The sequence below is a fragment of the Phacochoerus africanus genome, chromosome 3, assembly GCF_016906955.1.
Source record: "Phacochoerus africanus isolate WHEZ1 chromosome 3, ROS_Pafr_v1, whole genome shotgun sequence".
Taxonomy (NCBI): domain Eukaryota; kingdom Metazoa; phylum Chordata; class Mammalia; order Artiodactyla; family Suidae; genus Phacochoerus; species Phacochoerus africanus.
Genome location: NC_062546.1, coordinates 96,150,335 through 96,174,497, shown reverse-complemented (window position 1 = coordinate 96,174,497; position 24,163 = coordinate 96,150,335). Strand labels below are relative to the sequence as shown.

At 44.2% G+C, this 24,163-nt stretch overlaps 1 protein-coding gene across 2 annotated transcripts in view; it reads left to right on the top strand.

Moving 5' to 3' along the window:
* The first annotated feature begins 528 nt into the window (after positions 1 to 528).
* The window catches only part of CFAP221 (cilia and flagella associated protein 221), an 85,541-nt gene continuing 61,906 nt past the window's right edge, over positions 529 to 24,163 (top strand). For both annotated transcript variants that reach the window (XM_047772189.1, XM_047772187.1), the window contains exons 1-6: positions 529 to 824; positions 1,407 to 1,589; positions 5,921 to 6,021; positions 17,076 to 17,162; positions 17,308 to 17,406; positions 20,529 to 20,629. In XM_047772189.1, coding sequence (XP_047628145.1) covers positions 1,451 to 1,589; positions 5,921 to 6,021; positions 17,076 to 17,162; positions 17,308 to 17,406; positions 20,529 to 20,629 — 527 coding nt within the window. In that variant the 5' untranslated portion in view covers positions 529 to 824; positions 1,407 to 1,450. The remainder of the gene's footprint in view (positions 825 to 1,406; positions 1,590 to 5,920; positions 6,022 to 17,075; positions 17,163 to 17,307; positions 17,407 to 20,528; positions 20,630 to 24,163) is intronic.

Here is a 24,163-nt window from a genome sequence, read left to right as displayed (position 1 = left end):
AGAGGTTCCCAGGCTAGGGATCGAATCAGAGCTGTAGCCGCCGGCCTACACCACAGCCACAGCAACAGCAACCTGGGATCCCAGCCGCTTCTGCGACCTACACCACAGCTCACGGCAACATTGGATCCTTAACCCACTGAGGAAGGCCAGCAATCGAACCCACAACCTCATGGTTCCTAGTCGGATTCGTTAACCACTGAGCCACGACGGGAATTCCAGGAGTCGTAATCTTTTGGAGGTATATTATGAAATATTTATGGTTGCTATGATGTCTGGGATTTCCTTCAAAAAAATACAGTAGGGGAAAGGTGTAGATGAAATAAGACTGGCCATGATTTTATCTTTGTTGCAGGTTCATCATAATAGACTACCTGCCTTTATATATGTTTGAAATTTCTCATAATAGAAATCAGCACAGAAAGTATTACAGCAGAACGCCCAGGACTGAAAGTCAGTCGGGGAAGCCCCACCCACTGAACTTAATAGGCCCCGCCCCTTTCAGTCGAGCTCTCCCGCCAACTGTTCTCAGGGCGTCCAGTTTACATTGTCTCCCGACTTCCTCATTTCCACTCGGGAATCCGTTGGCCTCGCACCGGATAAGTCTTTGTCTCAGTTCTTCCAAGGCTCTAGAGACTACCCCGAGTCCCCAGAAGTGGCCCACAGCCTCCGGACCTCGAACCACGCCGCCCGGGTCTCCCCGTATCTCAGGGGAATTTGGTCGCGTCCTCTGCGACCCCTGGGATGGCGTCCGCGTCGTCATGGCGACGCTCCGGGCTGTAGGAGGCGGCGACACCTCAGAATCCTACCCCGGAACCTGCTCCCGAGTGAGCGGCCTGGGACCTGGGACTGGGTGGTGATGGAGGCGGGTAGACGGCCTGAACCCGGGGCGGGTGTCCAGTCCCCAGTCAGCCCTGGTTGGGTTCGGAGGAGAGGTTGGGCCTAAGAGGTTAAATGAGGATGGGGGTGGCGCATGGCTGTGGGATCAACCCTACTCCCAGCAGGGGATGGAGGATAGGAGGACCTCAAAAGCCCAAAAAAAAAAAAAAAAAAAATTCCAAACTCAGTCTACTGTGAGAGCCTTTATTTTCCCCTTCTTGTGCCCCTACTAACGGCAACAGCTCAAGAAGCATCAGGACATTTGGGGCAAAGCTTTCCAAGAGGATTAAGGACCATGGAAGTGTTTTGACCATGGAATGGGTTTGATGTGTGATGCTAGGTTAATGGGACAGATTGTGTGGGAATGGAGTGGCTGGGAGAGGGGCGGCAGGTGAGGGGGGTGGGGAGGAGCCGGAGCTGCAGGAAACCACACAGTGACAAGAGGTACCTTTGTCAAGGATTGAGAAAAAAAAAAAAAAAAAGTGCCTGGTTTCCCGTGGATGATTATACGCCTACTGTTTTCTTCCCAGGAAATGACCTTTGGCTCTAAAAAGACTCCATTTTTCACGATAAAATGGCAGCAGTGAAAACCCCCAGCAGAGAAGTAAAGAATGCGGAAGAACCATTTCAGAACATGTCACCCCTCCCTTTAAGGAGCCTAGTGGAGGAACCTAAGAAAAGAGGAGCAGTACCTAATCACCTCCTGGAATCCAGTAAGTGGTTAGAAAGCACATTTGCTTTACAACTTTTCCCAGAGGACCCAAAGTCCAGAAAGCATAATGGAATTTTGGGTGCCAATTTATCTAGATTGTTTTACAGGCTCATACTAGGACTTATTTATTTATTTTTTGCTTCTTAGGGATGCATCTTCAGCATATGAAAGTTCCCAGGCTAGGGGTCCAGCTGGAACTGCAGCTGCTGGCCTACACCACAGCCACAGCAACAGTGGATCCAAGCCATATCCAGGACCTATACTGCAGCTCACGGCAATGCTGGATCCTTAACCTACTGAGTGAGGCTAGGGATCGAACCCAAGTTCTTGTAGATACTGGTCAGGTTCTTAACTCGCTGATCCACCATGGGAACTCCAGGCTTATACCAGTTTTTAGTGTTATGAACAAAGGTTCTATTTAGATCCATCAGCTTAATTAATAGACTTTTTGTTTAGATTCATCAAAAAATTTACATTTTATTTCATCCATTGCCCCAGGAAGTTAGACAGAAATTAATGGTAATAATAGAAGATATGTATGATATATATTTAAAATTTTTTAAAGATAGGTATTTAATATATTTAAGGTATGCAGTATGATCATTTGAAAAATGAATTTTTCAGAGTAATCTATGTAATGAATATATGCTGTAGTAAAAGTTTTATAATGAAAAATAGTAAATTCCATCTCATCCTGCCCACTACTAATTCCCACTCTCTCAGGCCAATGACTTTTAACACTTTTAGTTGTTTCTTCATTATTTACCTTCATATTTTTTAATGTGCAAATGTTGCTGTTTTTTAACTTCTCAATTTTAAGTATTCTATCAACTTCCTTTCTCTCTCACCCACCACCATCATCCCACATCCCACATCCCCCATACCTCTACACTCTCAATTAAGTGGGAAGGGCTGGGAGATTGGGGTTAGTAGATGCAAACTATTACATTTAGAATGGATAAGCAATGAGGTCCTACTGTATATACAGGGAACTGTATCCAGTTTCCTGGGATAGAACATGATGGAAGACAATATGAAAGAAAAAGAATGTATGTATACATATGTATACATATACGTGTGTGTGAGACTGGGTCACTATGCTATACAGCAAAAATAGACACAACACAGTAAATCAACTATACTCTAATATAAAAATACATATGTGTATGTTTATATAGTAAGTAAAAATGTTAACTGATAGACTTTTATGGTGTAAATGAGTTGCCCAGTCCTGTTGCTTCCACTTCCTCAAGTATCTTTCCTCTCTGTCCCCACTTGGTCCTCAGCAGCAGTGCCCTCCTCCCTGGCCATACCCTCCTCCCATCTCCCTTTCCACCCCTTGCCCCCCATCTTCCTTCCCAGAATCCAGGCTGGCTCCTGTCCCTATCCTGTTTGAATACTGTCAGCGTATCCTCTTGTGTATAGAATAAAGCAGCCATTCCTCTGCTTGGCATTTGGATTCCTTTGCCACCAGTCGATCTGAACCTTCCCACCTACTTCCCCTGCCGTCTGCAGCTCCGGCCATGCCTGTTACTCCTGCTCCTTCAAGGCCACTTGCGTTTTACGCCTTCTTGCCTTTCCCCAGGCACATCCCTTAGCCTGGAAAGCCTGGTAAATCCTATAGCTATATGTAGACGGCTGATCATTTTGCTTACATTCTTCTCACTAATCCGTCATAACATCAAGACACCTTCTATTTCAGTGGTGCTGTTGGGAAAGCTGAGACTCAGAAAGGTCAAATGAATTCCCCAAGGTAGCCCAGCCAAGTGGGGAGTTGGTGTTCAGCTGTTGCTGCTCAGTGTCCAGCTCTCTGCATTGTCACACTAGCTCGCTTTCCACTTGCCGTTCAAGGCCCATTGCCAGTGCGGCATTTGGAGTGGCTCTGTTGTCACTGTAGAACATACTAGGTGCAAGTTAATATACCTGACTATTTCTGGGCATTAACAGCAAAAGGCTCATTTTACCTCTGCTTTGTAGCCCTAAAACCAAAATCTTCAGCATTGAAAAAATTTACCAAATAATGTTAATTTCAATACTTAAGAATTTACTAAATAACCTACAGAGATCGTAGTCCCCCTGAGATGCCATCCTTATCCTAATCCAACCCTTTGGTTTGGCCCAAAGCTGATGACAGTGACCTGGGAGGAACAGAAACACCAAGAGTCTCACACCCACTTCAGATGTATCCTAATCAGAGGTTAAAGGATGGGAGCATCGTGTCTGTGGCTCACAAGATTTGGATATAGCCAAAGGGGAAAGGTTACCATTTGTAAGAAATTGGACAGTGCATTATTATTGAAGGAGGCAGTGGGATGGTTGCAATCAGGCCTGGGCTTGATTTTTTTTTTTTTTTTGGCTGCACCTGCAGCATGCATAAGTTTCCAGGCCAGTGGTCGAACCCATGCCATAGCAGCAACCTGAGCCATAGCGGCAGGAACACTAGTTCCTTAACCACTAGGCCGCCAGAGAACTCCCTGGGCTTGAGTTTTAATTACCAGCTGTGAGCAGGTTTCTTAGTCTCGCTGAGTCTCAACATCATTATCTACAAAACGGAAAAAAATGTTCTGTCACAGGGTTGGAGTGAGGATGGGCCTGGCAGGAGGCGAGTAAGACAGGGAAACAACCATGACCCCATATCTTCACACATCTCAACTCCTACTAAATGAGGAGGATCTGGACATTTCTGTGGGCTCAGCTGTCTAGCCCTTGTTCTCAAAACTGGGGGAGGAAAAAAGATGTTCACGTGACAAAAGCAGTCTGAGACTTTCCTGTCCAGAGTGATAATCACTCAGAGCTTTAGGAATACTCTCTATCACACTGTAATTCAGTTCACAGGAAATCCCAATAATACCAGTTAAATACACAACAATAAAATTAAATACTTGGTGTTTGGATTCTTTGAAGTGGATATTCATTACATAATAAGCCATTGAAGTATTATTACACAGAGAAAACAAACTGTGCTCTTTATGAGCGTGTGTCTTATTATGAAGACTTATACAAAATGTGTTCAGAGCAAATTATTTTTATAGGGAATAAACAATAAATGTGGATTTGTATCATGCAGATAATATCCCCCAAGTGATGTATGAACATAGAGTGAGAAACCGTTCAGTTCATTTGGAACAGACCATTCACCTTGCTGACAGCTGTAGCCTCTGAAACTTTCATGTGCTTAAAATAGCCTAAATTAAAGGGAGCCCATGGTGTGTGTGTGTGTGTGTGTGTGTGTGTGTTTTAATTTTATTGGAGTATAGTTGACTTACAAAGTTGTGTTAGTTTCAGTTATACAGCCCAGTAAATCAATTATATATATACATATATTCATTCTTTTTCAGAATCTTGTCCCATATATGTTATTACAGAGCACTGAGTACTTTTCCCTGTGCTGTACAATATGTCCTTGTTGGATATCTACTTTATATGTAGTAGTGTGTATACATCAGTCCTAACCTCTTACCTCTTAATTTATCCCTCCCTCAACCTACATTTCCCCTTTGGTAAATATAAGATTGGTTTTGAAACCTTTGACTCGGTTTCAGTTTCATAAGTTCTTTTGTATCATGTTTTATTAGATTCCACATGTTAGTGATCTCATATGACATGTGTCTTTCTCTGTCTGACCTATGTCACTTAGTATGATAATCTCTGGGTCCATCCATGTTGCTAAATGGCATTATTTCACTCTTTTTTTATGGCTGAGTAGTATTCCATCGTATGTGTATACCACATCTTCTTTATCTATTCCTCTGTCGATGGACATTTAGGTTATTTCCTTGTCTTGCTATTATGAATAGTACTGCAGTAAATATTGGGGTGATGTATCTTTTTGAATTATGGTTTTCTCTGGATAGATGTCCAGGAGTGGGATTGCTGGATCATATGGTATTTCTATTTTTAGTTTTTTCTTTTTTTCTTGCTTTTTAGGGCCACACCTGCGGCATATGGAGGTTCCCAGGCTAGGGATGGAATTGGAGTTACAACTGCAGACCTACACCACAGCCACAGCAACGCAGGATCCAAGCTGTGTCTGTGACCTACACCACAGTTCATGGCAACACTAGATCCTTAACCCACTGAGTGAGGCCAGGGATTGAACCCGCAACTTCATGGTTCCTAGTTGGATTCGTTTCCGCTGCATCATGATAGGAACTTCTAGTTTTAGTTTTTTGAGGAACCTCTATACTGTTCTCCATAGTGGTTGCATCAGTTTATATTCCCCCAACGATGTAGGGGGATTAAAGGGAGCACATGTTAATAGGATCTTCTTTCATTTAATATATTTTTTTCATATCTCATCTTATGATTTACTTATCTACATTGTTTCTATAGAGGTTTATGCAAAACTTCTGAAAAATAAAGTTCTACAGGCAAAACCTGGCATCTTGCATTTTGGAGGCTATCAAGTAGAAAAACAACATCAACAGATACTGGTAGGTACTTTTTTTTTTCTTTTCTTTTCTTTTTAGGGCCGCACTGCGGCATATGGAGGTTCCCAGGTTAGGGGGTCGAACAGGAGCTGCAGCTGCCGGCCTACACCATAGCCATAGCAACGCCAGATCCGAGCCATGTCTGTGACCTACACCACAGCTCATGGCAACGCCCAATCCTTAACCCACTGAGCAAGGCCAGGGATTGAACCCACAACCTCTTGGTTCCTAGTTGGATTCATTTCCACTGTGCCATGATAGGAACTCCCTGGTAGGTACTTTTTAAGGGGGATAATTAATCATAATAATGAAGTGACATGAACATTCTACATTTATGCTACTCATTTATTTGTGGCGCAGCAGGTTGAGGATCTGACGTTGTCACTGCCGCAGCTCAGGTTGCTGCTGTGGCGTGAGTTTGATCCCTGGCCCAGGAACTTCTACATGCTGCAGGTGCATTCAAAAAAAAAAAAAAAGATGGCAAAATCAATAGAATCAGTAGAAGTGCGGATGTAAATTGGACCAGAAAGGTAGTTTTAGGATGAGAAATAATTTTTTAATAATTTATCTGATATTTACTTATTTAATTATTGAGGTGTAGTTGATTTACAATATTGTGTTATTTTCAGGTGTATAGCATGGTAATTCAGTTACACACACATATATATGTATATGTATATTCTTTTTCCTTATAGCTTATTACAAGATATAGAGTTCCCTGTTCTATACAGTAAGTCTTTGTTGGTTATCTATTTTATTATTTACTTATTTAATTTTTTTTTTTTTCGCTCTTTAGGGCCGAATCCACAGCATATGAAAGTTCCCAGCCTAGGAGTTGAATTGGAGCTATAGCTGCCAGCCACAGCCACAGCAATGCAGGATCCGAGCCACATCTTCGACCTACACCACAGCTCACGACAACACCAGATCCTTAACCCACTTAACGAGGCCAGGAATCGAACCCGTGTCCTCATGGATACTAGTCGGGTTTGTTACCACTGAGCCACGACAGGAACTCCTTGCTTATCTATTGTAGATACAGCAGGGTGTACCTGTTAATCCCAGCCTAGGATGAGAAATTTTAAAGCTGCGTCAGTGTCCTTGGACAAGTTTCCTCCCATGCCAAAGGCTCCTCTCAACACTCTTTCCAAATTGGTCCTGTGGCTGAATGACTGTAGGGACCAGTAACTGGGCTTTGTGTCTCACGTGACTGGTTTAGTCCCTGCACTAGCTTCATGGAGGTTGTATTATTACCCTTTTGTAGAGAGAGGAAACCACGACTGCAAAAGGTGAACTAGTTGCCTCAAGAATCCAGTGATAGAGACAGACTGACTCTCAGGCCACCTTTCTCCAAACCAGTGCATTCTTGCTCTACGACTACACCACCAGGGAAAGGAGGGTGGGTCCTTAGGAGCCCCAGCAAGGGTTCTGCTTCATCTGTTCTGGTCAGATGTCCATACCTAAATCAGTCATTCTGGCCAGAGAGATTCCAGCTGGATCTGGGATGGCAGGGGTACCACTGAATAGGATCCAGAAGGGACAGAGGAAAGGATGCACAGAGAGTGGCTGAAGCTATGGGGACAGCAGTCCATCCCAGAGCCACAGCAAGATCCTGGCCTTCTGGGTCCCCTTCATTGATCTGGATGTTCAGATTGGTGTGGCCTTGGGGTGACTACAGCTTTCCTGTCTTCCCCAGTAGAAGGGTCCTGAACATTTAGATCAGCTCTACAACCTCAGTGACCCCACCAGAATCCCCTTAAGTCACAATGAGCAGGATATCAGAACTACCGGATTCAGCTTCCATGTGTTCTTACATATCAAAGTGGAGGAAGAGAGAAGGGATCAGGAGAGGGACTGGGCAGAGGCCAAGTGCTTCCTCTCAAGGAAAAGGAGTTCCCTGGTGGCCTAGAGGTTAAGGATCTGGCATGATCACTGCTGTAGCTTGGGTCACTGCTGTGGAGCAGATTGGGTCCCTGGCCAGGATCTTCGGCATGCAAATTAATTAATTAACTAATTAATTTTTTGGGCTTTTTTTTGCCTTTTCTAGGGCCACTCACATGGCATGTGGAGGTTCCCAGGCTAGGGGTCTAATCAGAGCTGTAGCCACTGGCCTACACCAGAGCCACAGCAATGCGGGACCCAAGCCGCATCTGCGACCTACACCACAGCTCATGGCAACGCTGGATCCTTAACTCACTGAGTGAGGCCAGGGATCAAACCTGCAACCTCATGGTTCCTAGTCAGATTTGTTAACCACTGCGCCACGATGGGAACTCCTAATTAATTAAAAATAAAACTGCAGTTAGGAAATGTACCCCTCAGCCTGTAAGGACACAAAGACCGAAGTGAATCATTTGGGGACTTATGTTTCCTGGTAATTATGTTTGCTATCTAGATGATGGTAGGATAGGTCTAAAATAACTATCATTCATAGTTATTCATTGTTTATAATGAATGAACAATTCGTTACCCATCCCCAGCCCCCCTGCTCTCCTCATTCCCTTACCTACCCAGCCCCACCCTAGCCAACCACTGATCCACATTCTGTGGGTGTAGATTGGCCTGTTCTAGACATTTCCTATAAATGGAATCACACAGCATGTGGTCATTCTGCAACTGGCTTCTTTCATTCAGCGTGTTTTCCAGGGTCATTCAGTTGGTAGCATGAATGAGTACGTCATTCCTTTTTATGGCCAAATAGTATTTATTGTGTGGATAGACCACATTTTGTTTATCTATTCATCAACTGATGGACAGTTGGATTTTGTCTTGGGGCTATTAGGAGTAATGCCATCATGAACATCTGTGTCTTGGAGTTCCTGTCATGGCTCAGTGGTTAACAAACCCAACTAGTATCCATGAAGACTCAGGTTTGATCCCTAGCCTTGCTTCGTGGGTTAAGGATCCAGTGTTGCCATGAGCTATGGTGTAGGTCAAAGATGTGACTCAGGTCCCCTGATGCTGTGGCCGTGGTGTAGGCTGGCAGGTACAACTCCGATTAGACCCCTAGCCTGGGAACTTTCACATGCTGCAGGTGCAGCCCTAAAAAGCAAAAAAAAAACAAACAAAAAAAACCATCCGTGCCCATGCTTTTGTGTGTTCACATTTAAAAAAAAAAAATTTATGGCCACACCCTTGGCATGTGGAAGTTCCCAGGGCAGGGATCCAACCTGTGCCTCCACAGTTACCTGAGCTGCCACATCCAGATTCTTAACCCATTTCGTTACAGCAGGATATCCTGTGTGGACATATCTTCAGTTCTCCTGGATATACATCAAGAAGTTGAGGAGTTCCCGTCGTGGCACTGTGGTTAACGAATCCGACTAGGAACCATGAGGTTGCGGGTTCGATCCCTGCCCTTGCTCAGTGGTTTAAAGATCCGGCGTTGCCGTGAGCTGTGGTGTAGGTTGCAGACGCGGCTCAGATCCCGCGTTGCTGTGGCTCCGGCATAGGCCGGTGGCTACAGTTCCGATTAGACCCCTAGCCTGGGAACTCCACGTGCCACGAGAGCGGCCCAATAAATGGCAAAAAAGACAAAAAAAAAAAGAAGTTGAGTTGTTGGGTTGTATGGTATATTAATTTTCTGTGGCTGCCTTAATAAATGACCACAAATTTCAAGGCTTAAAGATCCAGAAACTTATTCTGGAGACCAGAGTCCAATATCCAAGTGTCAGCAGGGCCATGATCCTTCTGGTGGCCCCAGAAGGAATATCTCCTCTCTTCTTCCAGGTTATGGTGGCTCCAGGTGTTCTTTATCTCGAGGCTGCATACTGCTATACTTGGCCTCCATCCTCACAAGTCTTCTTCTCTGACTCTGTTTGTCTTCTCTTCTGTCTCTAAAAGGACACATCACTGGACTTAAGGCCCATCTAGGTAATCCAGGATGATCTTATCTCAGGGTCCTCAACTTACTAGCAACTGCAATCACTCTTTTCCCAAATAAAGTCACACTTAAGTTATTAGGGTGTGGATATATATTTTTGAGTTTACCATTCAACTCACTACTGTTCCAGTTGCCTTTCCTTAGTGAATAATGAAGTTGAGCATCTTTTCCTCAGCTTATTGGTTACATTGTACCAAAGGCTTGCAGGGGAGAAGCCTTTTGGGACAGCACAAAGCAGAGTGAGAAGCAGGGAACAGACATCTAGGGTTCAGCAGGAGACATGGTGAGGGGTTCAGCCGGGTGAGCATGTGGCCTATTTGGGGACCAGGGTACAATCTAGATTACCTGGATCATGGGATTTTTTGGAGGGAGGTAAAAACTTCATTCTGCTGAATAGAAGCCATCTCTGTCTTTTGTATAACACAATGCCTAACCCACAGAAGGCACTCAATAAATACTTGTCAAGATAATGAATTCACTTTATTGGAAGAGAGTGACTTGGCAGAGATTCACTGATTCCAAGTAAACACAGGATAAAGTCTCAATAATCACACTGTTTCTATCAGACATGAAAACAAACAGAAATAGATAAAAGTGCCGAATTAGTTCATCTCAATAACATTCGGGGAGAGCCAGCCTCCCATTTTCTATCAGCAAAAAAGCAGAAGCCTAAGGCGATTACCTTGAGATTCTTGTTAAACAAGGTGGTGGTGTTTGGGGGGGTGGGGGAAAATGGGGGAATCCACCTCTGCTTTTATCTTGGTTTTGTAACAGGAAACTGCAAATTGCCTAAGAATGGAATGATTGAATGTGTGTTTAAAACCGCAAAAAAATTGTTCATTAACCTTTGAGACTGATCTCGATCTGGTTAAAGCCTTTGACTTAGATTCGTATCACAATCAATGTTTTGATTTACTTTAAAAGTCGAAATAATGGTTGCCAGTTTTCTCAAAACAAGGATCTCTTACATTCTTTTTCTGCTCTGCAGAAAGACTTTGTCTGGGAAACTCTATTTATTAAGTAATTAATTTTCCCCTGAGACAATCGGTGTTAACTCTTGCCAGCCCAAAACCATGTTGTTAGCCTAGAGGAACTTAGGTAAAGGAACAGTCCCTTCAGGCTTTCTGAAATAATTGTGTTAGTTTTCCTCTCTGTTGCAGCCTCCAGAGACACCCTTGCCACAGGATCTCGCTTCTCAAAACTGGGGGTGTGAATCCCAAGCAGCTTCTCAGTGTGTGACGGTGGAGAGTTGAAGCCACCCATGTAAACACAGTGCTTTTTCTGGAGCATCAGTTTTACTCTCCCATTTTGGAGAAATGCACTATAGAGCAAAATCTTAGAGTAAAATACATTACCAACATGCATTTAAGATAAAAGTGTTACCGACCAGGGTTCTTGACCTCCTAAGCCAATAGACATTGATAAGAGGCCAGGCAGGAAATGCAGACAAGGCTTTATTGGGACTCAAGTGAAAGTAAGTAAGTTCCCTTGCTCCCTCCTCAGGGGGGTGAGGGGAGCTGGGTCCTTAAATGGAGTGACAGTGGGGACAGGTCCAGGGGTCTGGCTGAAGGGATGGCTTGGGTAGTCTGCCCACCCCCTTGGTGGTGCTGAGTGCAGAGATCATGCCTAATACCCTGCTTTTGCTCCCAATACCTCAGAAGGGGCAGCTGGGTTTTTGGTCTTTTTGAATCTTGTTGTTCATAATTTGCCCCAACTGCACATGGACGCGGTTATTTGTAGTGCCTTATCATTTGGAGGAGATGTTTGTCCAGGTGCAAGCACTGCAGCAAAGAGTCCCAGGCCCCAGGCTCTGCCTGTCTCAAAACACTTTAAAGACATTACACGGCTGCTTGCATTTTGCCCCCAGATCCCTGTTAGGTGTTAACCTGAGAAGCTGTGTCCTCAAGGGGAGGGATTGAAACACCCCTCCCCCCCGCCCCCGCCCCCGACCTGCCAACCTGGAGGCTGAAATAAATGTTCACTGGAGGGCTGGGTTTGCTTTGCCCTGTGGAGGGAGGAGACGGGTATCTCCTGAGGGGGTCGAGAGCTGTGAGCAATGCTTGGGAAACCCATGTGAGTGAAAGCTTTTGAACGCACAGCTGCCTGGTGTCCAGTTCCTTGTTTGCCTTGTAGGTTGGTTTGTTGTGGGTGTTACAAAATCAGGTCTGGCTCCCCGCCCGCCTCTCGAAAATCAGAAGAGGCAAATGTTGGTAGAAAGTCGAGTTGCTTTTAATCAGAATGCCAAGGGAGTTCCCTTCATGGCTCAGCGGTCAACGAACCAAACTAGGATTTATGAGGATGCAGTGGCTGTGGCGTAGGATTTGACCCCTGGCCTGGGAACCTCCATGTGCTGCGAGTGCAACCTTAAAAAGCAAAAAAGAAAGCAAAAAGTATGCCAATAGTCTGGGGAGACGGTGGACTCAGTGCCCCCCCAAAACAGTCTCTGAAGATTCTCCCTGGCTGTGAGATTTTAAAGGGAACGGGAAGTGATCTCAGTGATCTCACTGTGGGCCTGTGATCTTTCTTTAGATCCTGTTTTGTTCACACAGTGTGTTTGTGAGATCACTGAAGGGGAAGCTGGGGAAGAGATCTGGTCACCTTTTAATGACTGATTCTTCATTGCTACTTATTTGGTCTATGGGAAAAACTGACAAGTTAGATAAGTATTATGTGATGAAAAGATTAAAACAGTGTGCTTGGGCCAGAGATGAATGCCTGGCTTCAAGTTAGTAGCGGGGAATTCCCTTTGTGGCTCAGGTGGTTAAGAACCTGACTAGGAACCATGAGGTTTCGGGTTCGATCCCTGGACTTACTCAGTGGGTTAAGGATCTGGCATTGTCGTGAGCTGTGGTGTAGGTCACAGACATGGCTTGGATCTGGCGTTGCTGTGGCTGTGGTATAGGCCACAGCTCCGATTAGAGCCCTAGCTTGGGAAACTCTGTATGCTGTTAGTGCGGCCCTAAAAAGGACAAAAGACAAAAAAAAAAAAAAAAGTTAGTGACTGACATAGGGCCTCCTGCAGAGAGCTCTTTCCTGCCCAAAACTGCTTACCTGTGGGCAGTTCTGAAAAACTGAACTGGGGCCTGATTTTTCACTTAAGAGTCAATGTGGTGCCCAGTGGAGGCAGCATCAGTTGTGAGGATCAGGTCCAGGAGAAGGTCAGCTCCCAGGAAACAGATTGCTCAGAGGGGGTCAGGACATCTATTGCTCCCAGTTTGTGAGACTGTAGAATTTAGGTGATTTTTTTCTTTTCTCATCTCAAGGGCAATTCTGGGTTGCTCACATTTTCAAATAAACTTCAAATATTAATTTAAAATACACTTTCTCAACAATTCATCTCAAGGCCTTGCTTTCCCCTTGAATGATGATCCCCCCTTCCCGCCCCCAGTTTTAGTTGTAATTAAAAAGTCAGGAATACCATTTTAGCCCTGAAAGGACATTATTTTTAACAAACTGACCTGCTGACAAAGTATCAAAAGAAAGACAGGAGGTGCAATTTAGGCACTGATAGGTCCTGAGCAATGAGGCAGTAGAGGGAAGAGCCCTAAACCCCAGCTGGGGACCAGGGTTCTGGACTCAGTGCTGCCCCTTAACCCGGGTGCTGTGTCTTCGCACAGACGTCTATCATCCAAAAGACGCTTTTAGTCCTTCTTAGGCTCAGACAGCACAGATTCAATAGGACAGAGAATAAGGATTATCATAGCATGCAATGAGTATTTGCAACCAAAAATGGAGAATTGCAAAATTAATAGACTATCCAGTATTCCCAATACGTTTTGCCTTTTTTTTTTTTTTTTTTTTTTTTTTTAAGGGCCACACCAGCAGCATATGGAATTTCCCAGGCTAGTGGTTGAATTGGAGCTGCAGCTGCCAGCCTGCGCCACATCCACAGCAACACCGGATACTTAAATCGCTGAGCAAGGCCAGGGATCGAATGCAAATCCTCATGGATACTAGTTGGGTTCATTACTGCTGAGCCACAATGCAAACTCCCCCAATATGTTTTGGAAGTCAATCTCTTGGTGGTTAACTTTACTTTCCAAAATGTAGAGAGTGAGTTGTTCTTTGTGTTGTTTTAAGTTCATCAGAAAAAGTTCATTGGCAAACATGTCCTCTGGAACATGTTTGTCTTAGGCAACATTTAAATGTAACTGTCCTTGTGAAGAGGATTTTTCTCCCCAGCATCACTATGGTCTGTTTGTTGACTGTCCTCTCAGATTTCTGCAGCTGCCTGTGGGACCGTGGGCCCAGCCTCAGTCCTAAAGAGTCCCCATCTCACACCAGATCTCAAGTAAAAGCTAAACATTTTCTTACTCTTTCTACACTCTCTGTACCTAAATATCTATTTTTTTTCATTTTTTTCAAAGTTTTATTGAAGTATAGTTGATTGACAATGTTGTGATCATTTCTGCTGTACAACAGAATGACTCAGTTATACAAGTACCCATATCCATTCTTTTTCAGATTCTTTTCCCACATAGATTATCACAGAATATTAGGTAGAGTTCCCCGTGCTGTACAGCAGGTTCCTGTTGGCTGATCATTCCATATGCCTCCGTGTCCATATGCCAATCCCACACCCCAGTCCATTCCTCGCACCTTTCCCCTTTGTAAATATCTAAATTTTTGCTTGAGTCTTTTTATTATTTCTTATTTAATCTTATTTTTTTCTTTGTTAATCCAAATGTGAATAATTGTAGATCCAGAATCATACAGTGAATATGGGATCTTGCAGCCAAATAATGTATCTTTATTATCATGAATAAGGGCTATATTGTTTTATTCTATAAAAAAATCATTCAGTATTTTCTTCTTGCTATTTATTTATTTATTTATTTTGCCTTTTAGGGCTGCACCCATGACATATGGACGTTCCCAGGCTAGGGGTCTAAAATTTGGAGCAGAGAAAGGTTTATTGTAGGACCATGCAAGGAGGTGGGTGGCTTGTGCCCCCAAAATATCCCAAATTCCCTGAACCAAAATTGCAAAGCAATTTTATTTTAATTTTTATTTTTATTTTTGCTTTTTAGGGGTGCATCCATGGCATATAGAGGTTCCCAGGCTAGGGGTCCAATCAGAGCTACAGCTGCCAGCCTATACCACAGCCACAGCAATGCAGGATCCAAGCTGTGTCTGTGACCTACACCATAGTTCACGTCAACATCAGATCCTTAACACACTGAATAAGGCCAGCAATTTAACCTGAAACCTCATGGTTCCTAGTTGGATTTGTTCCCACTGCGCCATGACATGAACTCCCTGCAAAGCAATTTTAAGGGCTTTTTAGGGCTGTACCCGTAGCATATGGGGGTTCCCAGGCTAGGGGTTGAATCAGAGCTACAGCTGCCTGCCTATGCTGCAGCCATAGCAACAAGGGATCTGAGCCATGACTGCAACCTATACCACAGCTCATGGCAACACTGGATCCTTAACCCACTGAGTGAGGCAAGGGATGGAACCCTCAGCCTCATGGATCCTAGTCAGTTTCGTTAACCGCTGAGCCATGGAGGGAACTCCAGAAATCCTTTGTTCTTGCAGCTGTCCACAGAAGGCAGGTCCCAATGTTCCTGTAAACCTCCAACAAGATACATGTTATTGGAGTTCCCATTGTGGCTCAGTGGCTTAAGAGCCCAACTAGTATCCATGAGGCTGTGAGCTTGATTCCTGGCCTCACTCAGTGGGTTAAGGATCCGGCGTTGCTGTGAGCTGTGGTGTAGATCACAGATGTGGCTCGGATCTGGCATTGCTGTGGCTGTGGTGTAGGCCAGCAGCTACAACTCCGATTTGACCCCTAGCCTGGGAATGTCCACATGCCACAAGTGCGGGCCTAAAGAGACCGGGAAAAAAAAAAAAAAAAAAAGATATGCAAAACAGGGTCGTAGAAATTGTACTTGAAGAATGTTCACAGGTGACAGACAAATGAGAACTTTTTTTCTTTTTGCTTTTTAGGGCCGTCCCTGAGGCATATAGAGGTTCCTAGGCTAGGGGTCGAATCGGAGCTGCAGCTGCCAGCCTACACCACAGCTATAGATAGCAACTTGGGATCCGAGCCCCATCTTCCGCCTACACCATGGCTCGTAGCAATGCCAGATCCTTAACCCACTGAGTGAGGCCAGGAATGGAACCTGCAACCTCATGATTCCTAGTTGGATTCGTTTCCACTGCACCAGGACGGGAACTCCAAATGAGAACTTTTAACCAATGCAAATGTCTGTGTAACCTCATCAGAAGATAATGTTTAATTTAGGGCCTCAGTGAATGCGAGGCCTTGGGCAGTGGGCTGTGTGACAGGCCCAGCCTCTGGCCTTAATTTTGGAAACCAAACCACACACTTTTTCCTGATTTTTTGACTGCCTGAATGTCATTGTGTCCCCAGGACATGTGACATGTCATCAGAGAAACTGGGAGTGGGGACTGGCTGTCTTCTTAGCTCATCTACTTCACAGGACTAAGCTGAGTTCCACAAAAAGGCACCCAGGGTAGCTGACTGGGGCAAGGGTCAGGGAGCGTGAGAGGCCTGGCCTGGGGCCTCCAGGGCTGCAGCTCTAGAAAATTTTTAGGCTGGGCAGAGACAAATGGGCATATTTCTTTCTTCCTTTTTTTTTTTCCTTGTTAGGGCCACACCCATGGTACATGGAAGTTCCTCAGTCTAGGGGTCAAATTGAAGCTGCAGCTGCTGGCCTACACACAGCCACAGCAACACCAGATCTGAGCCTTTAAATGGTGTTTGCTGTGTTTATTTCCTTCTCTCTCTTTTTTTCTTTTTTTTTGGCTGTGCCCACAGTAGTGGATGTTCCCAGGCTAAGGGTCAAATCGGAGCTGTAGCTGCCAGCCTGTATCACAGCCACAGCAACGCCAGATCCGAGCTGCATCTGCAACCTACACCACAGCTCACAGCAATGCCGGATCCTTAACCAACTGAGCAAGGTCCGGGTTTGATAACCCACACCCTCATGGATACTAGTCAGGTTCATTACCGCTGAGCCATGAAGGAAACTCCTTTTTCATTTTTCTTTAAGCTGCATTTGATAGATTCTGAATCTTTTAAAAAGTTTAAAAGTGCACCGTATCTCGTCAAATCCCTTCAGCAAAGGATGAGGTATAAATGAATGAGGAAGTGAGTATGCAGACAGATAAAGCAGTGTGTTAACTGAATGCTCCTTTTCCTCTCCAGCATCTGGTCAACATTTGCAATGAAGACACACATGTTCATATTTTACCCCCACAAACCAAATACTTTCAGATCAAGTATGTAAAAAAGGTAAGTAAGTGTCCTTTGGTGGCCCTTCTCCCTCCCATGGTGTTCACGGTGGGATATGCCTGGGTGGGTGTGTAAAGCATTGTCACCCTGGTCCTGCTCCTGGTGCCCTGGGGCTAGTCCCAACAAGAGCTCCCTTATCTTCTAGGAGAACCGCCTTGTCCCTGGCTTGTCCCTCACAGTCACCGTTATATTTTCCCCAGATGAGTGGCGATACTATTATGATTGTATCCGTGTTCACTGTAAGGTAAGTTTCTTAAAATCAAGCTATTTTTTGGTGGGGTGGAGAGTGATATCAGAACTTATATCCTCAAGGGAAGAAGAAAGAGAGACAGAAGGCCGAGTATGAGGTTGTTCAGCCCAATGTCAAGGGCAGCCAGACTGAATGGCTGGAGAGTCCTTGTCCAGGGATGTCTATTGGTCTCTGTTGGGAAGCCTCCAGTTGCTGAGAGCTGGGGCAGGGCCAGAGACACTGCTTGCTTAGGTTCCCATCTGCCCAAGCCCCCAGACCTCATTCATCTTGTAATACCATGGTGTTGATGTTGCTTTTCATTAATTTCTCTTTCTGATCTTTTGTTGTTAGTGTATAGGAACTCAAAAGATTCCTGTGTATTAATTTTATATCCTGCCACTTTACCAAATCCATTGATGAGCTCTAATAGTATTCTGGTAGTATCTTTAGGCTTTCCTGTGCAAAGAAACATTTTGTCTGCAAACAATGACAGTTTTACTTCTTCTTTTCCAATTTGGATTCCTTGTATTTCTTTTCCTTCTCTGATTGCTGTGGCTAGGACTTCCAAATGTTGAGTAATAGTGGTGAGAGTGGACATCCTTGCCTTGTTCCTGATCTTAGTGGGAAAGCTTTTAGCTTTTCATCAATGAGAATGATGTTAGCTGTGGGTTTGTCATATATGGCCTTTATTATGTTGAGGTAGGGTCCCTCTATGTTCACTTTCTGGAAAGTTCAAAAAGAAAATTACAGACCAATGTCATTAATGTATGTAGACACAAAAATCCTCAACAAAATATTAGCAAACCGAATCCAACAATATATTAAAAGGATCATTATTATGATGAAGTGGGATTTATCCCAGTGATGCAAGAATTCTTTAATATCTGCAGATCTATGAGTGTGACACACCATATTAACAGATTGGAGAATGAAAACCACATGGTCAATAGATGCAGAAGGCTTTTCAAATAACTTAAACATCCTCATTTAAGTGCTGTGTTAAAAAATCACCAGCAACCCTAAGTTGTGTCTATAAACACTGAGGACTGGCAGGACATTCTACTGGAATGTCCTCTGAGGTAACCCCAGGGGTCTACAGGGAGGTGGGAACTTGTGCGGCCTGACCCCATAGGGCTGTGCTATGGGATTCTTGAGAATGCTTTCCAGGTCACCTGATTCATCCTTGGTCTCCAGCCAGAGCCAGCTTTACACTCTATCAATCCCTCTTCCAAAACTGGCAGCACCCCACTACCCCTCGTCTCCCTCTGTGCCCTGTGCCCAACTCTTAAAAGTTGAAAAGCCTTAAGATTAATGAAATATAACTTTTTTTTTCTCTTTTGCTTTTTAGGGCCACACCCATGGCATATGGAGGTTCCCAGGCTAGAGGTCTAATTGGAGCTACAGCTGCTGGCCCACACCACAGCCACAACAATGCCATATCTGAGCCATATCTGCAACCTACACCACAGCTCACGGCAATGCTGGATCCTTAACCCACTGAGCGAGGCCAGGGTTCGAACCTGCATCCTCATGCTTCCTAGTCGGATTCATTTCTGCTGTGCTACGATGGGAACTCCAGATTAATGAAATATAACTTTTCAAAACTAAAGTGGAAGAGTGTGCTTTAGTAACAAGTGAGTTTCAATTTTTAAAAAGAGGGGTGGAGTTCCCTGGTAACCTAGTGGTTAAGGATCTGACATTGCCACTGCTGTGGCTCAGGTTTAGCCACTGGCCCAGCAAACTGCGTGCTGCGGGTGTGGCCAAAGATAAATAAATAAATAAAGTAAAAATAAAATTACTTTTTAAAAAGTAAATAAATAAAAAATACAAGGAGAAAAAAAAATCTAAAAATGAAACCAAAATATTGCTGTTAGTATTCTGTACCAAGAACAGAATCCCTAGAGCAGACGTTGTGTAGAGTGCCAGGGAGTGTGTCCTGCAACTAAATTGCAATGCTAGCTAACACCTTGTAATTATCTCTTGTACTTTAAACTTTTTAAGGCCATTATCTGCTTTATTTATTTTTTTAACCTCAGATTTTTAAAAAATTCTAGTTGATTTATGGTGTTGTGACACTTTCTGCTGCATGGCAAAGTGACTCAGTTATACATATATATACATTCTTTTTTTATATTCTTTTCCATCCTTGTCTATCCCGAGAGAATGGATATAGTTCTCTGTGCAGTGCAGTAGGACCTTATTGCTTATGCATTCTATATATGGTAGTTTGCATCCACTAACCCCAAACTCCCAGTCCATCCCACTCCCTCCCCCCATCATCTGCTTTAATTCTTTTTTTTTTAAGTTTGCATTTTATTCTGTGATTGGAAGTGATCAGAGGTGGTTTTTTTTTTTTTTTTTTTTGCTATTTCTTGGGCCACTCCCGCAGCATATGGAGGTTCCCAGGCTAGGAGTCCAACTGGAGCTACAGCTGCCGGCCTATACCACAACCACAGCAACGCAGGATCTGAGCCACGTCTGTGACCTACGCCACAGCTCACGGCAATGCCAGATCCTTAACCCAATGAGCAAGGCCGAGGATCGAACCTGCAACCTCATGGTTCCTAGTCGGATTCATTAACCACTGCACCACGACGGGAACTCCTGCTTTAATTCTTAAACACCTTTAAAAAAAAGGCAGAATTGTCCCCATTTGAAAGCAAAGGAAGAAAGGCATGTGGAGAGGTCAAAGGTCTTACTCAAGGTCATGCCCCATGCAGATCTAGAAGCAGGGCTCTGGACCTTGGCCAGTTTGTCTGGATCAGCTGATTCTGTGCTGGTTTCTCTTTATCTCAGGCCCCTTAGGATTATGTTTCCCTATAATTTTCTGAAATAGAAACAGATTACTGTCTTCATCTCCTGTGACAGCATTACCTTTGGCTTTCCTGGATAATATTGACTCTCATTTCAATAAAATGTACTTAAAATTTCCTCTAGTTTGTTTATAGCTAAGAAAACTCAATATTTCAAATGTTCTATTTAAGTACTCAGGTTTTTTAAGATTTTTTTCCTTTTTTTCTATTTTTTGGGGGGTATTTTTTCATGGTAGAAAATAAGAAGTGAATTATCTATAAATCTGTCTTCAAAAATTATAGCCGTACATGTGGTAAGCTTGGGTTTTTCCCCGTTAATTTTAGGGAGACGAGACTTTGCTTGTTCCCATCCATGCCTATCCTGTCGCGAACACACTGGACTTCCCCTCATTTATAAATCTATCAAATGTTCTACTTGGTGAAAGGTAAGTGATCAAAATTAATTGCCAAAGTGGCATGTAAAAAGTTAAGAGATACATAGATAAAAACTTGGGTTTCTATTTTTTCCTAATGGGAAGTTTTCCTTATAGCTAAGTTAGACTGGACTTGTAATTGCAAAGGCAAGAGAAAGTAAAAAGAAAGGGTGAGAGGGAAGGAGGGAGGAAGGAAGGAAGGGAGGAGGAAAGAAAGCAAACAAACAAACAAAATCTCCAAATCCAGCTAAGTCAAGATATCATAAAAGGAATTCATTGGTCATTAACCTGACAGATACAGGACGCATCTTCAGGCATGGCTGGATCTAGGGGTTTAATTCAGGTTTCAGGACCCCGACGCCCCCTCATATCTGGGTTTTGCTGCCCTGTGCAGGCTTCTTTCTCAGCAGGCTCTACTTCATAGCTGTAACAACACCATATCCTTTAACCCAGTGTGCCAGGCCAGGGATTGAACCCTTGCCTCCATAGCAACCCAAGCCACTGTAGTTGGATTCTTAACCCACTGCCCCACAGTGGGAACTCCATGCAACTTGCTTTCTTTCATTCAACATTATGTATTTGTTGTCCAGCCATGTTAATCCATAAAGCTCTAGTTCATTGCCATGGGGTCCACTGTATGGACTTACCAAAGTTTTTACATCTGTATTGCAGCTAATTGAGGGTTATTGCCACTCCTTTTTCTGCTGTGACCAGCACTCCTGCTCAGTATGCTTGTACACAGCCTAGGGCGCAGGTTCCAGAGTTTCTCCAGGTTGCACACGTAGCAGGGGAATTGCAGGTCCACACGACTTCAGTGTCACTGACACCAGATTGTTTTCCAAAATGGGTGTACTCATCACACACCCACCTGTGGTGCATGAGAGTTCCTGTTTCTCTTGCATTATTGCTGACATTGGGTGTTATCAGACTTTCACATTTTGGGTGATGGATATTCTTGGCCCCTTACTCTTTTTATCTCTATTTATTTTCCCCAAAACATTCTGCCAGAACTTTTCCCCTCCCCATATCAAGCCTTTCCCTTCACCCAGTCCTTCTCAGCACTAAGTGGTCAGTATAGGGACCGCCAGGACCTAACAGAGGAGAGTCCTTCCTGGCAGGACCCACTCACTCTGTGCATTTTAGGGCCAAATATAACTATTTCCTTTAAGTGGGTAAATGAGCAATTTTTAAGCAAAATTAAAGTGGCAGGAAGCAACTAACTTCCTAGTTCAAGTCTTCCTTCCTTCCTTTTTTTCTCTCTCTTTCTTCCCTCTCCTCCACAAGGCACTCCTTGTTTGGACCGTCAGCGAGGCTGTCAAGGTTGATAGCACTGGTTTGTTCGTAGGCAAGGGGAAATGACAGGCTTTAATATCAGTCTTTGTTCTTAAAACACACATCTAGCCACTTCCCCTGGAGGCTTCTCCCAAGCTCTTTCCTACATCATGCCCTTCATTTGTACTCAGAATGAAAACTGCGGCTAAACACTTTATGAAACTGAGTTACTGTGTGTCATGTTGTGATATTTTCAAAAATCTTTCAAAAGATAGATATGCTACTTTGCTTCTCCAAACATTTGGACAGCAGGCCGTGCCTTCCTAAGACTTGATGCACTTGACTTAATGGCTTTTCCCCAACTTTTAACCGCCCAAACTGTCCTTGCAGTGTTCAGCCCACAAAGGTAGCAGCACAAAGGGTGAGTATTTGAAAGAATTTTCACCTGAAATGTCCCTTCTTAATCCTGGGCTGCTTTGGGGGTTGAAGGTATCGTTTGGGTAGGCACTTTATCTGGCATTCATTCATTCATTCAACAAAACTTTATTGAATGCCTACTATATGCCAAGCACTACTAGTTCCAGAAATGATTAAGCCCTAATCTCACGATTAAATGGACATTTCTTATTTCTAATTCAGTGTGTTCGAGCAAGGTTACCTAATCTAGCTCAGTGTGAATTGAGCCAGGCAGGTGGGACAGGGGAGCTCAGACAAGACTTTCTAGAGGAGAACTAGCTTGCACTGAGCTTTTTTCCTTTTGGCCGTGGCGTGCAGCAACTTGGTGTAACAGCTTAGTTCCCAGACCAGGGATTGAACCTGGGTCACAGAGGCAAAAGCACCTAATCCTAACACTGGACCCCCAGGGAACTCCCCTGCCCTGAGCTTTTGAAGGATGACGAGAAATCAGCCAGCAGCAGAAGGGAGCAGAATAGGAGAGAAGAGGGCTGTTTCAGGCAGTGCAAAGGCTTGGGCAGAGTCAGAGATGTGAAAGGCACAGCAGGTTTGGGCCTGTCTAGAACGTTCATGAGACTGGACCTGGGTTATAAGACTGTGGCAGGGGAAGTAGGGAGAGGGCTGAGTGAGAGGGGCCTCAGAATCTCTGCCGGGAGATGTGGGTTCTGCCCTGAGGCCCCCACCAAAAGATGTAAGTGCAGAGTCATATCTCCCTTGTTGAAACCTCACTCTGGTGGCCTGTGTGGGGAATCGCAGGGGTGGTGGGGTGGGGTGCTGGTCAGGACTGCTGTGGAGAGCCAGACCTGAGATAGGAGAGGGCCTGGAACGCCTCAAAAACATGCAATGATGGCAAATATTTCAACGTGGTAGTAGGGTCTTAGGTTCCTTAGAAGTGTGGCCAAAACTCTGCCTCTTTCCACTGGTGCTGAATAAAGACGCAGAGGCAGAATTTGGGAAGAAGGAGAAAAAGATAGCTTTTATTGCTTTTCCAGGCAAAGGGGGCCACAGCAGTCTAATGGCTTAAAGACTGTGTCCTCCACTGGGAAGAATTGTGGGGAGCTGAATGGTAAAAAGGAGAAAAACAGGTTTTCAGATAAGGATCAGGATTGGGGTAAACATGTGTTCTTTCTTTGGGGGAATCTTAGTCATCAAAGTTGGTGTCAGGAGGTATCCGCACAATCCTGGTGGTGGTCTTCTGGGTTATTGCCTAGAAAAATAGTACTTGTGAAAAGGGCATATTGATCAGAGATTAGAACAAACTAGGAAAGTTCCTGTAAAACATCATGTGCTAATAATTTTAACCCACAGCCAATTATGCTCAGGGTGACTAATCTTTAGTTTATGGGTAATTGTGTTTAGGGTGCAATTAAGCCAGGGAGAAGGACAAGGAAGGACTCTAAACTGTTCAGTTTTAAAGTACTCATTTCTAAAAGGAGCATAAGAAATATAACTTTTCTCTTAGGTGTATAAGATGCCTACATCTTTAATGTGTATCCCTTGAGAAGGAACCAAGATCCTGCCCCAAGGCTGTACTATTGTTTCTTTCTTTTTTTCTTTCTTTTTCTGTCTTTTGCCTTTTTTTAGGGCCATACCCTTGGCATATGGAAGTTCCCAGGCTAGGGGTCGAATTGGAGCTACAGCTGCCACCCTGTGCCACAGCCACAGCAACGCCAGATCCGAGCTTCGTCTGTGACCTACGCCACAGCTCACAGCAACGCCAGATCCTTAATCCACTGAGTGAGGCCAGGGATTGAACCCGCAACCTCATGGTTCCTAGTCGGATTCGTTTCCGCTGAGCCATGACAGGAACTCCTGTACTAT